This window comes from Alnus glutinosa, chromosome 14 (assembly GCF_958979055.1).
Source record: "Alnus glutinosa chromosome 14, dhAlnGlut1.1, whole genome shotgun sequence".
NCBI classification, from domain to species: Eukaryota; Viridiplantae; Streptophyta; class Magnoliopsida; order Fagales; family Betulaceae; genus Alnus; species Alnus glutinosa.
In genome coordinates this window covers 256,353-277,294 of record NC_084899.1, presented here as the reverse complement: position 1 = coordinate 277,294, position 20,942 = coordinate 256,353, and the positions used below count along the sequence as shown (strand labels likewise).

The following is a 20,942-nucleotide window of genomic DNA, read 5'->3' as shown; positions in this document are numbered from 1 at the left end:
TCAACCAACTTATTACAAGTCTTCAAATAATCACAAACCAAACAATAATCCATTCATTTCACATTCTATTATAGCAAATAAATTTCATTTAAATTGGGTTTGAGGAATTTTTTATTTATTATAGTTTATAGAATTGTCATATGTCATTTAGTATGTAAGAAGTATATAATTTTTTAATTAGCACGTGAAAAATACATAAAAAAAAAAAATTATTAAAAATTATGTGCTTCTCAAATGCTCAAAAAACACATAATAGTTTTATAGACTAAATTGTTTAAAGAAAATTTTGTATCTATTAAAAAATAATTGCTTCATATATATATAAACATAAAGGAAAGTAAGTGAAAATACCGACAAAATTAAGAGAAATGATATAAATACATTTCTTATATTTTTCGTTTACAAATTTGTGTATCGTAGATTTGAAACTTAATTGTAAAGAGATGTGTAAAAAATGTGTAAGGGTATATGTAGAGTACTAATTCTAGACATTATACACTTGTTTTTTTTTATATATTTCTAATAATGAAGTAATTTTTAAAATTTCATTAGATTTGTAATTGGTCGTTATTAAATTTTGATATAAAAATGATTTTAAAAATTACATATTAAAAAAAAAAAAAAACATTAAATATAACGTCTTTCTGGGAGTCAAAGGGAAAGAAGTGAAAATACCGGCAAAATAAAAATAAAAATAGAATTAGGACCGTGGGATCCACTTTCTGGAGAAACCCACTTTTATCGGGGACTAAAGTGAAAAGTGGAAAGGACTTCAAACACGTAACTTAAGCCGGCAAAATGAAGGAGAATAAGGACCGTTGAGGTTGAGAACTTGAGATCGGTGGGATCCACTCTCTGCAAAGTCTGAGCCATCCACTTCGTTTCTCGAGCTTTCAAGCTTTCCATTCTTGTTTGTCATGTTCTACTTCCCCACCACACCACTCTATATCATCACAAAGCCCTGTCAAAGAGTTCACAAACGATAACGCCCGCAACTATGACTCTCGCCTCAACTCGGCTTCCCACCAATCCCAGTCCCCTCTTCTTCTCACCCAAACGACACAGCTTCCAAGTCCGCGAGTTCCGCGTCTTCCGACGCCGGAGGCTCAAAACGGTTCGTATTCTCGCAGTCCAATCCCAATTCGAAGACTTTTTCCACAACGTAATCTCTCAATTCCATTCCCTGAGTTCTTTGGAATTCGTCGCTCCTCTGACGCTCGGTTTCGCCTCCGGCGTGGCTCTTCGCCTCTCGAGGTCGTCGAAGCCGAGCACGCCGGGAGAGTGGGTCCTGTTCACGAGTCCGACGCCGTTTAACCGGTTCGTGCTGCTGCGGTGCCCGTCGGTGTCGTTCACGGGGAGGGAGGTGTTGGAGGACGTGAACGAGAAGCTGCTGAAGGAGAACAGGCACTTCGTGAGGTTGAACAGCGGGACGATGAGGATTCTTCAGGCGAGCTCGGAGGAGGAGAGATTGGAGTATCAGAGGGTGTGTGTGGGCACGGAGGACGGGGGGGTGATATCGTTGGATTGGCCGGCGAACTTGGACTTGGAGGAGGAGCGTGGACTGGACACCACGTTGTTGCTTGTGCCAGGGACGCCACGGGGTAGCATGGAGACGAACGTGAGGTCCTTTGTTTGTGAGGCGCTCAAGCGCGGTTGTTTTCCTGTGGTCATGAACCCCAGGGGGTGTGCCGGTTCGCCTCTCACCACGGCGCGGTAAGCGGCTGTCTTTGCTTTTTATTTGCTTGTTTTCACTTTTCCGCCTGAGTGACAAATGATAGTAAGATCCATTGCAATTTCTGGTGTGGGGGTTGTTTATGTTGATAGGAGTAGGGACTCGTGCTGGGTGGTGTCCTGCTTTAAGCACGAGCTAAAAGTCAGTGAAGGTTGAATAGAAACTAAATTGTGATTGTTCAAACAAATAAGTTTCACTGTTCTCTATTGCATTGAACTTTTCGAGTAATTGGTTATCTTGAACTGGTATGACTGGTTGGAATCATCCTGGTGAGAGTTCAAGAATAGAGTGATTTTAAAGATAGAACCAATGGTCTTTGGAACTAATGCATCTCCTTCGCCCATAAACAAGGGGGCAGAGGTTCATGGGTTCAATCCTGTATGGGTGAGTCAGTTGTATTTACCTACCAGGCTACCATGAAAGTAGCAAAAAAAGAAAAAGAAAAAGAAAAAAAAAGATAAGGAAACAGTCAATGCTCTTCATGTGGGTTGGACTTAGAATTGATCTTTTCTGTTTTCGTGGGTATGGGGGAGGAGACCTTCACTGACTTTTCATTCCAAGTGTTTGTCAGTGTCGGGCTCAGGTTCATGTACCAGAGAATTATCTAATCCAGTTTTTTTTTTTTTCCTTCCAAAAACAGCTGATAGTAGGACCTTCTTTTCTATTTATTTTATGTAGGTTATTTACGGCTGCTGACAGCGATGATATATCCACAGCTATAGAGTTCATCAATAAGGCAAGGCCGTGGACAACATTGATGGGTGTTGGCTGGGGATATGGAGCAAACATGTTGACAAAGTACTTGGCAGAATCTGGAGAGAAAACACCGCTTACCGCTGCCACCTGCATAGACAATCCTTTTGACTTGGAGGAGGCCACAAGGTCCTCTCCTCATAGCATGGCTAATGATCAGAAGCTCACTGGTGGACTGATAGATATTCTGAGATATAACAAGGTTAATGATTGCTCTCAGCCTTCTCTCTTTTTTGGTTCAAATGCCCCTCATCTAGAATGTTTTAACTTTGAAGAAACAAAATGATCGATTTGGTATGCTTCGAATTTGTGTCAGCCATATAGTGAATGTGATGTATCTCTTCATGGTTGTAACTTATGCTTATGAATGACTAAATTTCTAGGAACTATTTCAAGGCAAAGCAAAAGGATTTGACGTGGAGAAGGCTCTTTTGGCAAAGTCTGTTCGTGATTTTGAAAAAGCAATATCTATGGTATCATATGGGTTTGAGGCATTAGAAGATTTTTATTCTGAGTCTAGCACAAGAGATGTGGTTGGGAACGTGAAGATTCCTGTTCTCTTTATACAGGTCAAATTTCTTTGACTTTAATTCCAATTTGCTTTAATTTTTGTACAAGATTAGTCATGTCTTGTTTCTGCTTACTGTTTAAAAATCTTTCTATAGATCCTCTGCTTATTTCAACAAAATAATTTCTTGGTTTTTTTGGGAAGAAAAGAAATTAAAATTTTAGGTGGAAAGAAATAATTTACCTAAAATTTACTTTGAAGCTTTGCTAAGTTCTACCAAGTTTCACATTAGAAATAAAAAGAGAAGAAAGAAAATGAAAAAGGAAATGAATATTTTATTCCAAGAACATTTCTGGAAACCATTTGCTTCTGGAACAATGGGACCTATGAGCTATCATTGTTGAACTTTCTTAGCAAACAAGGTTGCAAATTTCCTATTTTTTTGTTCGGAACAAATTCATCATAGATACTTTTATTACTTAATTTGAAATTATCTACCCCACCACCTCACCAACAAGGAAAAAAAAAAGTTCTAACTAGTTGAAAATCCGTAAATTTATCAGAATGACAATGGGATGGTGCCACTATTCTCTATTCCACGCGGTTTGATAGCAGAAAATCCATTTACAAGCCTGCTCTTGTGTTCTTGTGTGCCATCTAGTGTTGTTGGAAGTGGCAAATCTGTTACATCCTGGTGCCAGCATGTTATGATGGAGGTAATAGTTTAACTTTCCTGGGATCTGATCTAAAAGTAAGGCGCTCTTTTGTTGTATTGACAACATAAGTATATGATATGGCTTCATCATTGAGTTTAATTTCCTTTCCATGTTGAACTTTGACTTTTTTGAATCACTTCTGATTGTTCTTTGCGTTGATTGAGCCTTGTTGATCTGTAGATAAAATTTCATCTATGCTGAGTCCATGTCTTGCAACAGGGAAAATTTCAGATTTTATTATTATTCGATATCCAAGGAAGGGTAGATTTCTTTCTTTTTTCTTTTTTATTTTTTAATAAAATGGGATTCTCCTGTAATTTGTTTTTGTTTTTACTCTTTCTAGAAGTCTCAGTCCCATAGTGCAGGTCAGCTACATGATTTTGTTTCTAATTGAGCTCTGTCTAAATTCAAATGATTTTAATTGGTGCGTATATTATTGAGTTTTGCGTTACCTACCATATCATGCTATGCCGTAAATTTTGTAGGCTAAAAAACAGTAAAAACCATGATCTGGAAATCATACTCCCCCTTTTCAATCTTTAATCTAGATATTATAGAGAAGTACATGCAAGGTACAGGAGAATCATGATAAGATAGACCTTTCAGGGGGCTCAATTTTCTTGAAGGGGGGGGGGGGGGCATCATATTAAAAATCTAGAAATGTCAAGTCTGATTCTTATTTGGGCACCTTTGTATAGTCTTTATACTTTTATAAGGCTAAGGCATGTACTTAATACTTCTTGGTGATACCTCTTGGAGAAGGGCCTCCCTAGGTAAGGGTTGGTATTGTTTATAAAGATACAGTTATTTTATGCCTTTCAAACTTGAAGTACCCTACACTAGACTTCATATTTTCAAGCACTTGTGGAGTTCACCTCTATTTGACTTGTCAAGAGCAACTTTTGGAGTTATCAGTTTCTTCTACTTTCAACTTATCAATCATGGTAAATGTGCTTCATATCTTTTTCACAATCTACTACTCTTAATATGATTCTCTCTGGTTGTTAATGGATAGGATTTTCTCAATTTTGAGTGAAAATGACAAGGAGTGAGATTAACTAGGGGTCGTTTCTCTCCGATTCCTCTCGCCTTCTCTCTTTGCTAGTAGCTTTCGTGCATTTTTGGGGTCCGAGTTTCGGTTTGCAGGATTTGTAGGTTGTGTTTCTCGTAGGGAAGTCAGTCGGTGCTACTCTGGTTGGGTGTATCACTGTCTCGGCGATGTAAACATTCAGGTTTGGACGTCTGTTTTCAGGGGGTGTAGCGAGATGGAGAAGAAATTTTCTGTGGAGGCGAAGTCTTTTGTATTCATGGCTTTGGATGGGGCGTCGGTACTGAGGGTGGTGGAGAAGAGAAATAAATTTCTGGGTGAGGTCGTACTGAGTGCTCAGTGCTCTAATTGGTTAGCGTCGATGTTGGAGGTGCTAATGGGTATTCTGGAAGATCAAGAATTTGTCAAGTCTTTCCGAGAAGGTTCGAAAATTCTGATTGCTCGGAGGGGTGGGAACAGAACTGGGCGATTCATAGAGGCGACAGTATTTGGTTTGGGCGGTCGGAAAGGCTTCATTATCATCTTTGAGGGTCGTGGAGGGTGGGGATGGCAGAAATTCTCCGGCGAGTTGCGTAAGGCTGTCGATTTCCTCTCTGCTACGGTGGGTAGCGGGCAAGGCTCTTCGTCTTCGTCGACCAAGAAGGATGCGAAGGTGCTAGGGCCAAGTATGGGCTTGGCCTCAAAGTGGACGGGGCCGTCCTTTGCGGAGGTGTTGTGCTCGGTTCCGACCTCTGTTGTGAATAAGTTGCCCTTGGTGGGGGAACCTCGTTCCAGGTTGAGGGTTTCGCCGGAGGAGCCGGGTGCTCTTGATCCCCTCCCGGCGCCGACTCATGCTGAGCAAGTTTTGAGCTTTGCGGTGGGTTGCCCACATGATCCGTTGGTTAAAGACCGGTCTCTTGATTCGCTGGACAAGAAGCCTTCCTCACGTTCAAATTCGAATTTTGAACGTTCTATGATGCGCACGTGGAGCAAGCTGGTCAACGGTTTGAAAGTGGTTTTGCGCCGGCTTGCCGGGTCTGGCCTGGGTCGAAAACGTTCTGGTTTTCGCTTGGCCCGACTTTTGCCGAAGCCTAAAGCTCATACGGCGATCGAACCAGGGACGCCTCCTTTTTCGGCTCCGTCTCGGCCGGAGCCCTCGTCGTCAGCAGTTCCAGGGGCTCTTCCGGTTGGTTCGTCTTCTTCTGGGTTCTCTCTGGCGCGTCCTCCTCCTAGGGGTTTGGAGGCTGTTTCGTTGGGGAAGGGTATAGCAGTTCTAGGGGCGTCTTTTGCCTTTCCGGCGCCGTCTTTTCTACCAAAGACCTTGTCGCCGGCAATTCCAGGGGCTTTTCCAGTTCGGTCTTCTTCTTCAGGGGGAGGGTCTAGTAGTTTGAAGGTGGATACTAGCCGAGTCACTGCCTCTAAGTCTTTCAGTGCTTCTCTCGCAATATCCCAACTCACGGCCTCTCCTTCCGCTGGAGCTACTGAGTTGGGGGAGAAGTTGCGCTCTTCTCCTCCCGTGGTTTCTAAGCCTTTTAAGAGGTATATCAGTAAGACGAGGGTTCTTAGGGAACGGGTTTCGTGGAAGTGGAATGATGTGCTACTTTCAGATTCCCGGAAAGCCTCAAAGATGGTCGCTGACTTAGCTGTTAAGAAGGCTTCGGTTGCAGAGACTCCAGCGAAGAAGGTTGCTGAGCCTCCAGTGAAGAAGGACTTTCTTAGAAAGGGGTTTCTCAACCCTCGCCTGGTTTTGCCAACCACTTCCTCTTCACCACGGAAGGTCTTTGATGGGGGGATAGTCGGGCATTCCTCCCCTCCTAGAGGCTGCTCCAGTTCTTCTCCTGTTGAGGGTAAGGGTTTCTCCCAATCTCGGAATTGGCCAATCGGTTTTGATCATAACGGGGAGATTGTGGTTTGGGAGGATGATGTTGATTTTTGGGATGTTTTGCCTTTGGATTGGGCGTCAAAGGGTGCTTTTGGGGAGGAGGCGTTGGCAATTCGAGATGCCATGGAAGAAGAATTTCAGCGTGACAAGATAATATCGCGCCAAAAGTCCAAAGGCAAGAGGGAGCTTCTGAATCTACATAGCTCTATCAACTATGGCGACACTAAGCCTTTCACTTTTTTTTGATAAATAAATAGATTTATTGAAAGCGTAAGGCGCCCCTTAGTACACTGGAAGTATACAAAAGGAAACACCTAACTAGAAAAAGAAAAACGAACAAGAAAATCAGAAAAGCTAATCGACATAGGTGACAAAAAGATACAGCGTATGAAAAAACGAAGCTAAAATATCCTCAATAGAATTCTCCTGATCTTCAAAACACTTCAGATTTCTTTCTTTCCAAACACACCAAAAAATGCATATAGGTACCATCTTCCAAACCGTAGCACTTCTTGGTCTTCCAAACTTCCACCAACAAGCAAATAAATCGATAACTCTTTTAGGCATAACCCAAGACATACCGAACCGAGTAAAAACGTGAATCCACAAAGTGGAAGCCACATCACAGTGAAGAAGAAGGTGATTCACAGTTTCCCCATCTCTCTTACACAAGCAGCATCTATCCACGATGATATTCCTCTTCCTGAGATTATCCACCGTAAGTATCTTGCCTAGGGCTGCCGACCACGAAAAGAAAGCCGCCCTCGAGGGAGCCTGAGTCCGCCACATACTCTTCCAAGGAAAGCAACTACCTTCAGAGCCATTCAAGGAGTTGAAGTAGGTCTTGACCTTGAACACACCTTTCTTGGAAGGAACCCACCAAAGCCTATCAGCACGATTTCTATTCACTGTGACGGAATGAAGCACCTGAAAAAAGGAGGCAAAGACACCCACTTCCCAATCATGCGCCTCTCTAATAAAGGTCACGTTCCACTGAATAGAACCGCCCAAAATCTCCATATTATCCGCTACGGAGGCATCCTGCACCCGAGCAATACCAAAAAGAACAGGAAAAGGTTCCTTCAAAATCATATCCCCGCACCACAGATCATGCCAAAATTTTGTTCTACGTCCATCCCCCACCTCAAATCTAATAAAACTAGAGAAAGTCTCCCACCCTTTCCTAATATTCTTCCACAAACCCACCAACAGGCTCACGTGAGCACCCCCCCCCCCCCCCCCCCCCCCCCCCAAAACAAACTGCCATACTTGGAATCCACCGCAACTCTCCACCAAGCATCTCTCTCTATACCAAACCGCCACAACTATTTGCCTAACAAAGCGCAGTTGAACTTCAACAGATTCCGAAATCCCAACCCCCCTTCTGAAATTGGGGTACAAACCTTTGACCAACTCATCAGGTGATATTTAAACTCTTCACCCATCCCACTCCATAGAAAATCTCGTTTTAACTTCTCAATGCGAGAAGCAACACTCCTTGGGATAGGAAACAGAGACAAAAAATAAGTAGGCACATTGGCAAGAGTACTCTTAACAAGAGTGACCCTACCACCCTTGGATAGGTATAACCTTTTCCAACTAGCCAGTCGATGCTCAATCTTCTCGATAACCCCATTCCAAATAAGAGTGGAGGAGTAGGAAAGGAAAGAACCTTATGTTGTAGAGTTGTATGCTTGGGTTGGTTTGTGGGTCGTTCCTAAGGCTTTTGGTTTTTGCTCAGGATCTTGTGAGGGTTGTTGTTCTTGGGTTTTTCCCTCTGTTTTTTTGGTTTGCTTGTATTTCGGGTTTAAGGTTTTGGGGGTGTTTTCATGTTTTTTGGGTGGGGGTATCTTCTGGGATGTATTTTGTAGTTTGGGCTTTATGGGAGTTTCTTCTGGATTTTGGGTTTTTGGGGCCTTCGGGATTTGTGTGTGCATAGGTTCTTGTGAGTTTTCTTCTGTGAGCTAGCTGGGTGTTCCTGTGTATACTTCATGTGTACTTAGGAGCGCTTTTCGCTTATTTTAATAAAGTTTTCTTACTTATCAAAAAAAAAATATATATTTCTAGTGCTCTGTCTTTTCCCCTAAAAGAAGCCCCAGTTGGAAAATTTGGTGGAATTTAACCCTGCATTCTTGCAAAAGTGATGTTTTGATATATGTTACGTGCAGTGGCTTACAGCAGTGGAGCTGGGACTTCTGAAGGGTCGTCATCCTCTCCTGAAAGATGTGGATGTTACGATCAACCCTTTAGAAGGCTTGGCTCTTGTAGAAGGCAGAACATCTGAAAGAAGTGATGAGCTTGACAAGCTCTGGGATCTCTCCCAGTCTACTGCTCTGAATGGATACACTGTGGATCCTGTAAAGGATATGCTTGAACAGAGTGATACTGCTGCTAGCATCTACTTAAGGTCCAGACGCGATTCACAAGGAAATTCTGACATTGAAGACAGAGGACTGCAAGAAGTGGAAAATGGTGCTGTGCAGCAGATTAGCCCTGTTGATGCAGAATTGGTTGAGGAGGAGGAAGTTGGTTCGGTAGATAGCGAAAGAGGTCAAGTGCTACAGACAGCACAAGTGGTTATGAGTATGCTTGATAAAACCATGCCTGGTACTCTGACAGAAGAGAAGAAAAAGAAGGTAATGCTCGGAATTTTCTGGTCTATGATATTTTCTTCATGATGCCACTTCCATTATCATACTAATATTCAGTATTGTAATTGCATCATCTTATGTGCTCTATGCATCTGCAGTGAACATAGAAATTTATTACGGGCAAAGTTGAGGATGATATTCTGTCATTGGTCTTATCTAAAATTTTCTAGTGCCGTATTTGGGTGTCTCTCTTGTATACTCCATGTATACTTGGTTTGCGCCCCTTTATGCTTTCTATTAAGGTTGATTTACTTATAAAAAAAAATCTAGTGCGGTATTGACAATTTATGCTTTAATGCGCGTTGTTTCATGTAGGTCATATATTGCTCTATTGATTTATGACTTGCCTTAGCTGTAGTTATTAATCTATGTAATCTGGATTACCAGCATTTTGATGGTATTTTACATTGTTGTTGTAAATAGTTCTTTTTGCTCTTTGTTCTGTTTTCTTCCTTTTTTCTAAAGGATAAATTTCTTGCTGGAAATGTTGATTAGTAATTGTTTCATTATCATGCTTTGTGGTCAAGTGGGTTGCATTAACGAATATGTGCAGAACCTGGGGACTCTGCAGCTATAGAGGAATATTTTGATTTTCTATCTGCCTTGTCATGGGTAGACTTATTGATACAAGTAGAGCTGTATCTACCTTTGGAGGAGGGAGGGGGAGTAAAAAATTTTAGGATAAATACGACGTTCTTCTAGTTAAGTAAATTATGTAGAACAAGGCTACTAGCTACTTGATAGAATGTATTGTATTTTCAGAAATTTTGGTGGTTCTCTTGGCTCCTTGGTGACTGTGGGTAAATGGTACACTAATTTAGATTCATCACTTTCTCACATGTATTTACAGTCACATTGTTACTTAATTACCATAGTTTTGGATATTTTTTGATATTGATCTAGTAATATACCAGGTCTTGACTGCTGTGGATCAAGGAGAGACACTTATGAAAGCTTTGGAAGATGCTGTGCCAGAAGATGTTCGTGGAAAGCTTACAGCTGCTGTAAGTGGAATTATGCATACCCAAGGCACACACTTAAAATTTGATGGACTCCTTGATATTTCTCGGATCCCTGATGTTTCATCAGGATTAAGGTCAAAGATTCAAGAAAAAGTCAGAGGAATATCAGGTGCAGAAGGTTTTGATAAAGATCATCATTCTTCAGACCAAATAAAACAGCCTGATGAACTTGCAGATAGCTTGAATAACACTCAACCTGGCACAGACAAACCTACTGGAGAAATGGAATCAGATCTCTCTTCAGAGAAATCAACAAGAACTGGCAATTTTGGCGAGTCTCAATCAGCAAGTAGTGATGAAGTTGATATATCTGGTTCAGTCAGGAAAGACACCAGTGAGTTGGGGAATAATGATGAATATGTTGAGTTCTCTAAAGAAAAACCTGCTCCAGTTCTTGACTACAGTGAAAAGGAATCAGAAACAGGTGTTAACCTGAATTTTCCCAGTCAGGCTGAGAACGCAGGTAGCACCAAGGAAGCAACAGTTAGTGAGCACAAAGACCAGGATGGTGGAATAGCTCAAACAGAGACAAAAGAGGATAATAGTAACCTGAAAACTGAAGAGAAATCCATAGATTCTTCAACTGACCAAAGTAAGGTGGCATCGGCCAGGATAACAGAAGAAGTACCTACTGAGTCCTCCTCTGAGGCCCAAGCATTGGAAGCGGAAGGTAATGATAATCAGAAGAGGGACAATAAAAGTATGCAGCCTGTTCAGGATCAAGCTAAGCCTATTTCGTCTGATCCTAGTCCCCCCACCTTCAGTGTATACCAAGCATTGGATGCTTTAACAGAGGTGGATGATTCTACCCAAGTGGCTGTTAACAGTGTTTTTGGTGTAATAGAAAATATGATAGTTCAGTTGGAGGAGGGTCGGGATGAGGAAAATGGATTCAAGGATAGGAACAGTGTTGAGGACAAGAAAACTGATTCTGTGGATGAGAAACTTAGCATTATTGACCACAAGTTGGAAAAGAAAGGAGAGAGTGAAGGTGAACAAAGCATGCAGTCTGATACTTTAGGTGACCTTCCTGTATATAATCACCGTGAGAATAGCATGCAGTCACAGGATGTTCCAAGAACTGGAAGGGTAGTGGAGGAAACCATGCACGACCTCAATTCCTTTAATGGGAAAAGTATGGATAGATCTTGGGCTAGTGAGAACAATATCAATGTAAGTAAGGACAAAAATGAAAAGAAGGATCAATTAGTTGGTAGTAAAGTACTTGCTGATAATCCAGAAAAGCTTAGACATGTAAGTAGTATTCCACCGTACATAACTGCAAATCGAAATGGGGCCTTTCCTAACGAGTTCTTACGTCAATATCTAATTTCAAAAAAACATACTAAATCACTTGACTTGGATACAACAACTGCTCTATTGCTTGACTATTTTCCAGAAGAAGGTCAATGGAAGCTGTTGGAACAACCAGGAAATAGTGGAATCTCTACCAGTGATGTTGCAACTCATTATGTTGATGAGAGTCAGATTGAGGCTCACGTTCCTGCAAAATCAAACGATACAGACAACTTTATTGAACCCCCATATGTAATATTTGATATGGAAAAGCAACAGGAACAAGTTTCAGAAAATGAAACAATTAACCATATGAATAGCAAAGTTGAAATCAGCGATGATAAACTAGAGGAGTTGATGCACGTTGTGAAAAGTATTGTTATGGATTCTTTGAAGCTTGAAGTTGGTCGTAGGATTACTACATCTAAGATGAAAGAAATGAAACCCAGGCTTGCTAGAGATTTGGAACTTGTGGCAAATGCTGTGTCGTTGGCTGTTGGACATGACAAGGAGCATATTCGGTGTGTGGAAGTTAAGCATGGTAGTATTCAATGTACTTCAGAAAAACTTGGTACTCTTCATGGAGATCATATTATTAGAGCCATTTCCTCTGCTGTTCAGGACACGAGCTACTTGAGAAGAGCGCTCCCAATTGGAGTTGTTGTAGGCTCTAGCTTAGCTGCCTTAAGGAAATCTTTCAACGTTGCTACTGTAAATGGTAATAGTCAGAGAGAAGTTCTGACCCATGTTCAAGCCAATAAGTCTAGGGAAAAAACTCATTGTAAGGTCAGCGTGGCAGAGACTGATCAAAATTCTTTTGATAAATCTGGTCATAGTACTAGTTTGGACAGTACCTTGAGCGGAGAAAAGAGAAAAGATGAATCGGGATACTTAAAGAATAACACTGTCATGGTTGGTGCTGTTACAGCTGCTCTAGGGGCATCTGCTTTACTGGTGAAGCAGCAGGTAATAGTTTGTTTGTCTTCTTTTTTTCTTTTTCTTTTTTAATGCTTTCATATTTTTCTTCATTTGTTTTCTTAAAGTTTTATATGAAAACATGGCTGAGTAAAGTGGATTCCATGGCTAGAGGGGACTGAGGATTTATTTTTTAGATTTGCTGTAAATATCTTTGTAGATCTAGGTGGTGTGTCTGTTACATCAATCTTGTTTGCAGTTTGTGCTTCATACGCTTAGAAATTTAACTATGTAAAGCTTTTAGGGTAACTGATGATTTAATATGGTATCAAAGCAAAGATTCTGAGTTCGAACCCTAATTATATAGTTTACCCCAATTTCAATTAAATACGTCACGTGTTGGGCCTCACTTCTTGAGGGGAGAGTTTGAATTCACACATGATGTAAGTGTTAGAATACTAATTAAATTATTTAAATTCACTATTTCCCATTAAGTTAAACTTTTGAGATAACTAGTAATTTAATAAACTGTCTATTCTCATTGAGAGTAAAACGTCGCTAATATTTGTGGTGATTGTTAAGTACTTGTTATATTCTCAAAACATACATGAGCTGGTTTGGTTTTCCGCTGCTCAGTATTTCCCTCTTTTTGAGATATCTTATATCCTTTTATTGAATAATCACACCCCCAAAGAGGAGATCCAATTTGCAATTAAAAAACCTTTATCCTTGGTCTTCTCATTTATTGCGACTTCCTTTAAATATCTTCCTCACGAAAAATATAAGCCTCTTAGTTGTGTGTTGATTTATTCTCTTATTTTCTCTTTCATATTAAAGTTCTGCTTGCGTTTTTTTTTTTTTTTTTGATGAATTAAAACATTTTATACCAAACACAATGAACAAGAGTCTCTCCAGTAAAAATTGGATACAAACACCCCAAACAGGGGAGAAGACCTGCTAAACCACCAGGCAACATCAAACACAAAAGCCATATCTGCAATACAGACAGGCTCCCAACAAAACACAAACACCAGCTCTCTAACAAACAGAGCTAACAACTACATCACCCTACAAGTTGCATTCCTGCAACAGCCTCCGGTTTCTAACTGAATCTTTAAAGCAACCGCTATTCATGATCTTCGACCTCACTTCCCATCTAACATGAGCAACAATCTGTTCTTCTGTCTGAGGAGTATTCCCATGAACCAGGTCATTACACTGCCTCCATATGTGGTAAACAGCAGCTCCCAAACTCAGCCTGCACAAAGTGGTCCATAGACCCTGTCCTTTAAGAGCAACGGAACTCCAGGTTGCTATATCCCCCCACTCCATTTTCAGATCACTAATAAAACAAGAAGACATCAGCTTCCTCCAGATTCGGCTACTGAAACTGCAATTGAAAAATAAGTGGTCTCTACTCTCTTGTCTCCTATAGCAGAATGGACAAAGACTATTGCCTCCATACCCCCATTGGCACATTCTATCCTTAGGAGGAAGAGCATCCCGGAAGGTTAACCAAAGGAGGAAAGAATGTCTAGGAATGGCTTTAGAAAACCAAGCCGTTTTCCACCAAGATACAATAGACCTCCTTTCTCGAAGAAGATCCCAAGTCTCATAACAAGAAAAGACACCCTTCTTAGAGTTCCAAACCGGCATGTCAGTGCCCCCAATCTTCACCTCTGGCAGCATGCATTGTGTAGCCACAACGCTTTCAGAACGTGCACCAGACCAGAACCAATCTCCATTACAAATGATAGAAGAGACTTTTGCTTCAAGCTGACTTCCAGCATCATATACAGCCCGGAATCCATAGCTATCAATCAAGCACACATCCAGATGCCATTTATCAAACCACAGAAAAACCTTGCTCCCATCTCCAATTTTGAAATGGATGAACTGTTTAGCTATCTCCCTCAGCTTTAGTATTTTTCTCCACCTCCAAGGGCAGGGATGAGGGGCAGAGACCTGCCAAAAACTCCTTCCCTTGAGCCAAGTCATCTCCACCCAGGCCACCCACAAGGAACCCGCTCGAGCAAAGAGGTTCCAAATGTGGTTAAGCATGGCTGCCTTGTTCCACACTTCTAACCTTCTAAGACCAAGCCCTCCTTCCTTCTTAGGGACACACACCTTCTCCCAAGCAACCTTAGCCTTAGCCTTAGTATCCTGGCCACACCACAAGAACCTATTCAATTTATGTTCCAGCAAACAAATGACCTTAGGGAGGATAAAAACCTGGGCCCAATACACTTGTAAGCTGAAAAGGACTGAAGAAATCAATTGCAACCGATCAGCAAACGAGAGGTGCTTGAACGAGCCCGTAATCAAAGGGACTCCCAAGTATCTAACCGGAAGAGACCCTTCAGGAACTTGCATAAACTCATGCAGAACACTCTTCTCAGGCCAAGTCAAACCAGCAACAAACAGAGAACTCTTAGCTGGATTAGACTTTAACCCTGACAACCCTTCAAACTCAGCCAAAACTCCATTGATACTCGAAGTGAACTTACCTTAGCAGCTGAAAATATAAGTAAATCGTCAGCAAAGCATAGGTGAGTTAACTTGAGAGAAGAACACTTACGATGAAATTGGAAGTCAAGATTGTTGCAAGCTGCCTCAAGCAACCGAGATAGAACCTCCATGGCCAAGACAAACAAATAAGGAGATATTGGATCTCCTTGCCTTAGCCCCTTCTTACCTTGAAAGAAACCAACAAGAGATCCATTCAAGGCAATAGAGAAACTAGGAGTAGAAATACAGGTTTTGACCCATCCAACAAAATTGAGAGGAGCACCAAAACAGACAAGGCAATGGATGATGAAATCCCAGCTAACCGAATCGTATGCGTTCATCAAATCAACCTTCAAAGTGCATCTAGGAGACCCCTTTTCCTTGTGATATTCACTAACCAAAGCTTGAGCCAATAATATATTCGTCTAGGGATAAAAGCCCCTTGATTGGGACTAATAACCTCATCTAGACCAGGAAGCAATCTGTTGGCCAATATTTTAGTGATAGACTTGTATATCACATTGCAACAGGAAATTGGCCTATACTCTCCCATAGAAGGATTTTTTTTCTATAATCTGACTTTTTTCTTCTTGGTATTTGTGCACTTTTCATACTTTTTGCTATGTATGAACACACAGGGTTTTTACAAAGGCAATGATACTGCTGAAATTTCATCAAAATCCTTCAAGGTGAATGATAATCATCATCAGGGGCCTTACAAGCTTGAGGAGTCGGTATCTGAAAAGGACCAGAATAACATAGTTACAAGCCTTGCTGAGAAAGCCATGTCAGTTGCTGGTCCAGTAGTACCTATGAACGAAGATGGTGAAGTGGATCAAGCAAGGTCTTAACATGTAACACATATGTTATGTGTGGATTAAACTGTTCTTGTTTTACTTTTACTATATTAACTCTTTTCTTTCCTACATGAAATAGGCTAGTCTCAATGTTGGCAGATTTGGGTCAAAAAGGTGGCTTGTTGAAGCTAGTTGGCAAACTGGCTTTGCTATGGGGAGGTTTACGGGGTGCAATGAGTTTGACTGAAAAGCTTATCTTGTTTCTTCGTTTAGCTGAACGACCCTTCTTTCAGAGGTAGTTTAAATTGATTGATGTCACAGTCCACCATCCCTCCATTCTGTCAAAGAATGTTGCTTGATTTAAACCAATGCATCTTGAACATTAGTAGTTTACCATCTTTGGGACTGTTGTAATCTGTCTGTGATGATTTAATCCATCCACATATTATGAATTCTGTCAATTTTGGTGGGGAGCCTGACTGCTGTTTACTGGTAATCGTTATAATCTATTTTCTTTTTAACATGCTTCAGCAGAAATGTTCTCCCTAGCTTGCTATAGAGTTTATTCACTTATGCATATATAATCCAGATTGGAGGTTCAATATGTGAGCCGTAATTTTACATATTGGAGTGCAACTTCTGTTATCTGTTGCTCTTCGCATTTGATTAGAAATTTGATTCAGCCATGTGCTTCTGCAACTTGGCCATGCAAAATTGACTCTTTCTGCTTTTATTTTTTTCATCTGTGCTTAACTCTTCCTTCCACTGTGGTTGTCTATTGATCTGTTTTAAATAATTATGTTTTGCTGTTTTTTAAATAGAAGATAGGGTGCTAGTTGTAGCAGAGGTGAAAAGTAATCATGTGCCCAACTCTTAATGATTTGGTTAGGCACTGTTGCATGGAGTAAAATCGAATGGAACAATGGGTTGTTTTTTGGGAAACTTGAAAAGATACATGTATCTGTCACTTGTTAGTGGCTGGGGGCACCCCTTCTCCCAAAGTTACGGGGCTATGGTGTATGTATTATGCAGTTGTACTCAGAATTTGCAATACATTGCAAAGTGCAGGATGCAGCTAAAATATATACCTCTATGTGAAGGAACATGTACTAGAGGAAGAAAAAACACAATTAGGATATACTAAGCAGTTAATCATTGTATCCAAATATTTAACTACAAAACTAAATGAGTGCCTTCATAGTTTAAATTAAGGCCTTGTTGAGTCGCAGTGCCTGGACCATACTAGAATTCTATTCCTTGACAAAGGCAATATAACAATCGTTGCTTCTTTTTTCCTTCACCTGTGAAGAGCAACTAAACAACTGAATCAATGTTAACAGACTCTTTTTAAAGGCGAGCCAGGTATGTGGTTGATGTTACATATACTAACATGATTTCGGTCGATGTTACATATACTAGATTTCTTGGGGATTCAAAATGATGAACTTATGTAAATATCTATTATATGCTCCATAAATTGCAGTTTTGATTCTTAATCTCATATCTTTTCATGGCTGTTTTGGTTCTAATGTTCGTGTCAGTTTTCTGTGAACTTTTATTTTCTTTATAGATATATACATCTGTAGAATTTTGTATTTTTCTGCTCAGTGTTTATATTAACTTGACAATCCTGCTTTCTCCTTCCTTAGGATTCTTGGGTTTGTCGGCATGGTTCTTGTTTTATGGTCCCCAGTTGCTGTTCCATTGCTTCCTACACTGATGCGGGCCTGGACGACAAATTCTTCCTCAAGAATAGCTGAGCTTTTTTGCATTGGTGGCCTTTACACTGCTATTATGATCCTTGTTATGTTATGGGGGAGAAGAATACGTGGGTATGAAGATGCACTTGAGCAATATGGGCTGGACTTGACATCATCACAAAAGGTGTGCTTTCCAGCTAAATCTGCCTGGCGAAATCTAGATGTAGGGTCATTAGCTTGTTATATTGAAGCCTAGTTGCCTTTCTTGTATACTTCCTGTGTACTTGATTGCGCTTTGCGCTTTTTAATGATATCTCTCTTATTTATCAAAAAAAAATTAGCTTGTTATATTGAAGATGTATATGTGGTACATATTTCGACTTGTTTTTCTGTCAAAACGACAGCAGTTCTGAGCTGTCTCAGCAGCTCGATAGGGAGAAAATGTTGTGAGGATCTAGGATACATATATGTACTGTCTCTCTCTCTCACACACACACACACACACTCAGAAGCACATGCAAACACACAATCCTTTTAGCAGCTTAAATCATGCACCCATTTTTTTTTTTTACATATCATTCATTCCGCAATAAATGCACTTGCCCTCATCTTGTTTTCATTCAATATCCTGCTAAATTTTGTGGTCTTTGAGGGGGGGTATATACCATTCTCTGGCGTTGTGTATCTTGGCCAAAATGCGCTAATATTGAGCTCCCTGCTTGCAGATCCATAACTTTTTGAAGGGCTTGATTGGAGGAGTCCTGCTTGTTTTATCAATAAATTCTGTCAATGCATTACTTGGTTGTGTGAATCTCTCTTGGCCTTCTACTCCATCTCCTTTAGATGCCTTAACACGGTTGAAAGTATATGGGCAAATGCTTGTGGTAGCTGGTCAAGGACTTGTAACAGCCACTTGTGTTGCGCTTGTGGAAGAACTGCTTTTCAGATCATGGTTGCCTAAGGAAATTGAAGTGGATCTGGGATACCATCGAGGAATTATTATCTCAGGGCTTGCATTTTCGTTATTCCAGAGGTATATTATTGATTTGCTGAGTGACATCTTGCTTGCCTTTGTATGTGTCTGTGATCAGTTTCCAATTAACCATCACATTTGGCTTGTATTTATTTCTAAGGTTCCAACCAGATCGTCCAAAGCATGTCCCCTAGAACTTTCTTCTCTTAATTGTGACATGTTTCCTTACATCTGGAAATTAGTGAAATACTTTTCTGGAGTTTATGCTTCTATTGTTCCCTAGTAGTCAGAATGTAATACTCCTTTATTTGGATGGGATTTCAGGTCTCCACAGGCAATACCTGGGCTTTGGCTTTTATCTCTAGGTTTGGCAGGTGCACATCAAAGAAGTGAAGGCAGTCTCGCCATTCCTATAGGGTTGCGTGCCGGGATAATGGCTTCAAGTTTTGTTTTACTGAAGGGTGGATTTTTAACCTACAAGCCCAAATTTCCTCTTTGGGTAACTGGAACTCACCCTTTCCAACCATTTAGTGGGGCGGTTGGTTTTGCATTTGCTTTAGTGTTGGCAATATTTCTCTATCCAAGACAGCCTCTGCGAAGTGAGAAACTGAGAATGACTATTCATAAATAAGTGAAAATTTATTGGTGAAGATTTTTATGTTGCACTCATGTAGATGCCTTTGTCGGCTGTGGTCGAGTAGGGAAAAAGAAAGACCAGCACAGACGAGAAGAGATTGTGAAGAAATTCAAAGTACAATGCTCTGTTCTCCCAGTGTGGTTTCCAATGCTATATATGCAAAGACCAGAGGCTTTGATCGTGGTGTACAGTTGGTAAATCCCGAAACTGAGATGTATATATACGTGTATAAAAGATTTTGTCTCGTGGTTTTGGTCATATTTATACCTTCTTTCTCGGACAGAGATCTCAACATTTTTGATGTCTGGATTGCTAGCAATTCGGACAACAAATGTGAGAGAGTCTTTTTGGGGCTCACCTATCCGAGTAGGTTTCAGACAGCCCGCTCACTTGGGCAGGTGAGTCCCATAAAGGCTTTCTCGCATTTGCTGTCCAGATTGCTTGCAATTCAAATAGCAAATTGTTGGAGATTCGGATCCATCGTTCTTCAATACATTGTGAAGTGTACTAGCAATTCAGGTAGCAAATTGTTGGAGATCCAAATCCATATTTCTCCAATAAACCGTGGAGTGTATTGTGTATTGAATATACATTTAGGAACATGATGCTGAGATTGTCACATAGAGATCGGAATTCCAAAAGCCAAATGTAAGATGAATTTTGTCTTTGGATATTGTTATGTTCTGAATTTTTTGGGTATGAGTAATTCTAGATGTCACGGTTTTATCTCACAATAATAACGTGGCAACTCAAACCAACCTTTGGATATATATATATATATATATATATATATATATATATATATATTTTAACAAAAATTAATCCAAAATATTAGTTAGAGTTGTTGTGCCATTGTAGAATAAAAAAGTAATATCTAGCATTACCCATAAATGTGGTTGAATCGCCTACTAAATGGGCTTCACTAAACTTTTAGTCATGCTGCATCCAAGTGCCCGGTTCGGTTAATATACACCTTCAAGCTGAAAAGCAGTAACATATTGGAACAAGATATGCAATGGATTAGATAGAATGAGGTTGTTTCCATTTGTACACTTGAGGAATGATCTTGTTGTTCACAAAAAGAAATAGGCGGCAGCAAAGTTCAGATGTTCCTCAACCTAGATATTCAGAAAATTTTCAGATGTTTTTTAACTCAAATATTTCTGGTAATCTGACTCCTTTTAAAAGCACATGAGCTGGTGACATCATTGTATTGTGCTCTCTTCCATCTTATTGAAAGATGATATCGATGGTCTCATTCAGTTTCTATTGTGATTTAATAATTGCGGTGGGGATGATGATGATAATACTGAAGTGGCCATATGGTAAAAGAAGCCACAGAATTGGACAGCAAAGAGAGAATAAAGAAAAATTGGTTTAGTTTGAATGAAATTGATCTACTATCTCTTCAAAAAAGAAAAGAAAAGAATAAATAAATAAAGAAAAACAGAGAGGAGAGAAGTGGAGAGGCATGATCCATTGCGTGAATGACCAGATAGAGGATAGAAGCAGTGGACTCCAACAACGGATTAAAACCCTAATGCAAACTTCAACCAACAACGGATTAAAACCCTAATGCAAACTTCAACCAACAACGGAATAAAACCCTAATGCAAACTTCAACCGCACAAAACCCAGAATGGATAAGTATGTGCATAAAGATGGAAACAAAAAATCTGAACCATTTTCATGCCTGCATGGTATCGTAGCAGGAGACTGGGCAGACAAGGTCACAAGGCCTAGATATTGTAGCGCAAGGCTTTCTTATGCTAGGATTGAGAAACATATGAGATGGCTCAACAACCTTAGACCATTCTCTGAAAAC

The 20,942-nt window shown here is 40.4% G+C and overlaps 1 protein-coding gene across 2 annotated transcripts; it reads left to right on the top strand.

Annotated features, from left to right (window-relative positions):
* Positions 1–835: 835 nt before the first annotated feature.
* On the top strand, positions 836–19,816 carry LOC133858057 (uncharacterized). Of its 2 annotated transcripts, none has more exons than XM_062293481.1 (11): positions 836–1,713; positions 2,411–2,687; positions 2,869–3,054; positions 3,557–3,709; positions 8,787–9,254; positions 10,184–12,553; positions 15,649–15,854; positions 15,947–16,102; positions 17,457–17,691; positions 18,233–18,540; positions 18,805–19,816. In XM_062293481.1, the coding sequence occupies exons 1-11, from the start codon at positions 998–1,000 to the stop codon at positions 19,109–19,111; spliced, it is 5,382 nt and encodes a 1,793-aa protein (XP_062149465.1). In that variant the 5' UTR covers positions 836–997; the 3' UTR covers positions 19,112–19,816. The 2 variants fall into 2 exon arrangements, with proteins under 2 accessions (XP_062149465.1, XP_062149466.1); XM_062293482.1 differs by having other exon boundaries at positions 1,595–1,713; positions 2,449–2,687.
* The last annotated feature ends 1,126 nt before the right edge of the window (positions 19,817–20,942 follow it).

What these genes read in the sequence shown, in the direction of transcription:
- LOC133858057 (XM_062293481.1), top strand. Translation starts at nt 998, where the DNA reads ATGACTCTCGCCTCAACTCGGCTTCCCACCAATCCCAGTCCCCTCTTC. An exon ending in ATATTCTGAGATATAACAAG is followed by an intron (nt 2,688 to 2,868) that starts GTTAATGATTGC and finishes CTAAATTTCTAG; the next exon opens with GAACTATTTCAAGGCAAAGC. An exon ending in GCATTTTCGTTATTCCAGAG is followed by an intron (nt 18,541 to 18,804) that starts GTATATTATTGA and finishes ATGGGATTTCAG; the next exon opens with GTCTCCACAGGCAATACCTG.